The 1,818-nt window shown below is 44.8% G+C and overlaps 1 protein-coding gene across 1 annotated transcript in view; it reads right to left on the minus strand.

Moving 5' to 3' along the window:
* Nucleotides 1–1,648, minus strand: part of IL10RB (interleukin 10 receptor, beta) — an 11,758-nt gene extending 10,110 nt beyond the window's left edge. Inside the window, exons 1-3 of the mRNA XM_010183944.1 lie at nt 1,512–1,648; nt 1,289–1,305; nt 618–741 (exon numbers count right to left, since the gene is read on the minus strand). Of these exons, the coding sequence (XP_010182246.1) occupies nt 618–741; nt 1,289–1,305; nt 1,512–1,648 (278 nt within the window). The remainder of the gene's footprint in view (nt 1–617; nt 742–1,288; nt 1,306–1,511) is intronic.
* Nucleotides 1,649–1,818: the final 170 nt, after the last annotated feature.

The following is a 1,818-nucleotide window of genomic DNA, read 5'->3' on the forward strand; positions in this document are numbered from 1 at the left end:
AGGAACCTGGAGGCAGGCAGGGAGCCCACCACTGGGCTGGGGAAGGGGCCACCTCCCGTGGTACAGCTGCACAGACCACTTTTCCCAACAGGAAAGGCCAACATGGAAGGACACTGACAAAACCAAATCAAAGCTACATCAACCCACCAAAAACAAAAAGAGAACATGGAAAATGTGTCCCAAGTTTAAGGCACTGAATGGATGAGCCACCTGCCCACAGTTCATGGGGCATCTCCAGGAAGGGCACAGGCAAGCTGACTGCGTTGGTGGCAGAGCACAAAACGCTGCTGGAGTGAAAAATTAGGTAAGGTTGTAATGTTCAGCAGAACTAAGTCTCTTGTATTACAGATAATAGCTACCTGATGGGAAAAAAAACAGACTTATACAACAGTCAACATTAACATGTGTTTCTGGTTCCAAAAACAGTACGTACAAAGCTGCCTCGGGTGTGAAACGTGTAGCAAATGCCTCTGCCCTGTTATTCATACAAGAAGACAAGCCTCTCACAAGTTAATAGAAAGGGACAACTGCTAATCTTCCTATTAAAAAGGAAAACAAATCACAATCGCACAGCTGTAAAATGCTAATTAAAGAAAGCACAACTTCCCCAGACTTACCTCTTAGATTGGACAGTGTAACTTATATTCCTGTTGTGAAACCCAGGTGCATCCCACTGTAAAATGCTACGAAGATTAACTGAAATAATTCTTGTGTTTTGAGGTTTTGGCACTATTCCAGATACTGTGGGAGCAATCAAAATCAAACAAACATTTTCATACGTGTTTCTCCAGCAATTTCTCAGGCATCCAAAACTTAAATGAGGCCTTCTTTCTCTTCCTTGTCTCACTTATTTTTTCAAGCAGACTTTAATATAATTAATTTAAATCCTGATGCCATTGTTCCTTCTGAGCTTATGCAACAAAACCAAATTAGCCAGCATCAATAGTTTCCCGTAAGCACAGTCTTTATGATATCATCATTCATTATGCATGACTGACTTAGGGCCCATCAGGCTGCTACATGCATGAACTCACTGAGACTGCCAAAATCTTTCTAAGTAGTGCTCCAATAACACTATGGAACAACGTGGGTGTGTGGATTAAGTTGGGTATTTTCCTGAAGAGGAAAATAAACAGCCTTTCTACATAGACCTGGGTATAAGACTGAAATACATTTTTTTAAATTCCACTATAGCTTGTTTAACACTGATTAGTGTTGACATTTAAAATGCTTTACTCATTCTGTTATTAAACTACCCTTTTGAAAAACAGAGATAAGCGAGAATTACCTTTGCAGGCAAAAGAGCTATTAAATAAACCACACAGGTTAATGCATCATTAACTGGCACTCTTCACAAGTAACAAACACACAAATTATTTTGTTTTATTGAAACTGAATAAGGAAAACTCTAAAGTTGTATCAATGAACAGCCCATTACTGTCATGATAGTGGCCAGTTTGGGGAAACGTGTGGCCAGTTTAAGTGGCTGCGGTGGCACTGAGCGCTCTCACCATGCCCGGAGCAGCACAACTCTGCCAGCCGAGGCCAGCCTGTGCTGGAACTTGGGGGCACGGCTACACCCACACTCCCGCAGCTCCAGGTTACTGTGCGTGGCAGAGCCTGGTTTCGCTCCACTGGCACCCTTCATACCCGGGACTTGCACAAGTGTCCCAAACCGAAAAGGAAAGTTCCCGTTTCTCAGCACAGATAGGGCCTTCGGGGAACAAAAAAGCGCGGGGGCGGCGGGAGCTGGGCCTCCGCCGGCAGAGCATCGGGGGCGGGCGGCCGCGGGCCCTTCCCTGCTCCCCGTACAGCACC

Source organism: Mesitornis unicolor, unplaced genomic scaffold (genome assembly GCF_000695765.1).
Source record: "Mesitornis unicolor isolate BGI_N332 unplaced genomic scaffold, ASM69576v1 scaffold42654, whole genome shotgun sequence".
NCBI classification, from domain to species: domain Eukaryota; kingdom Metazoa; phylum Chordata; class Aves; order Mesitornithiformes; family Mesitornithidae; genus Mesitornis; species Mesitornis unicolor.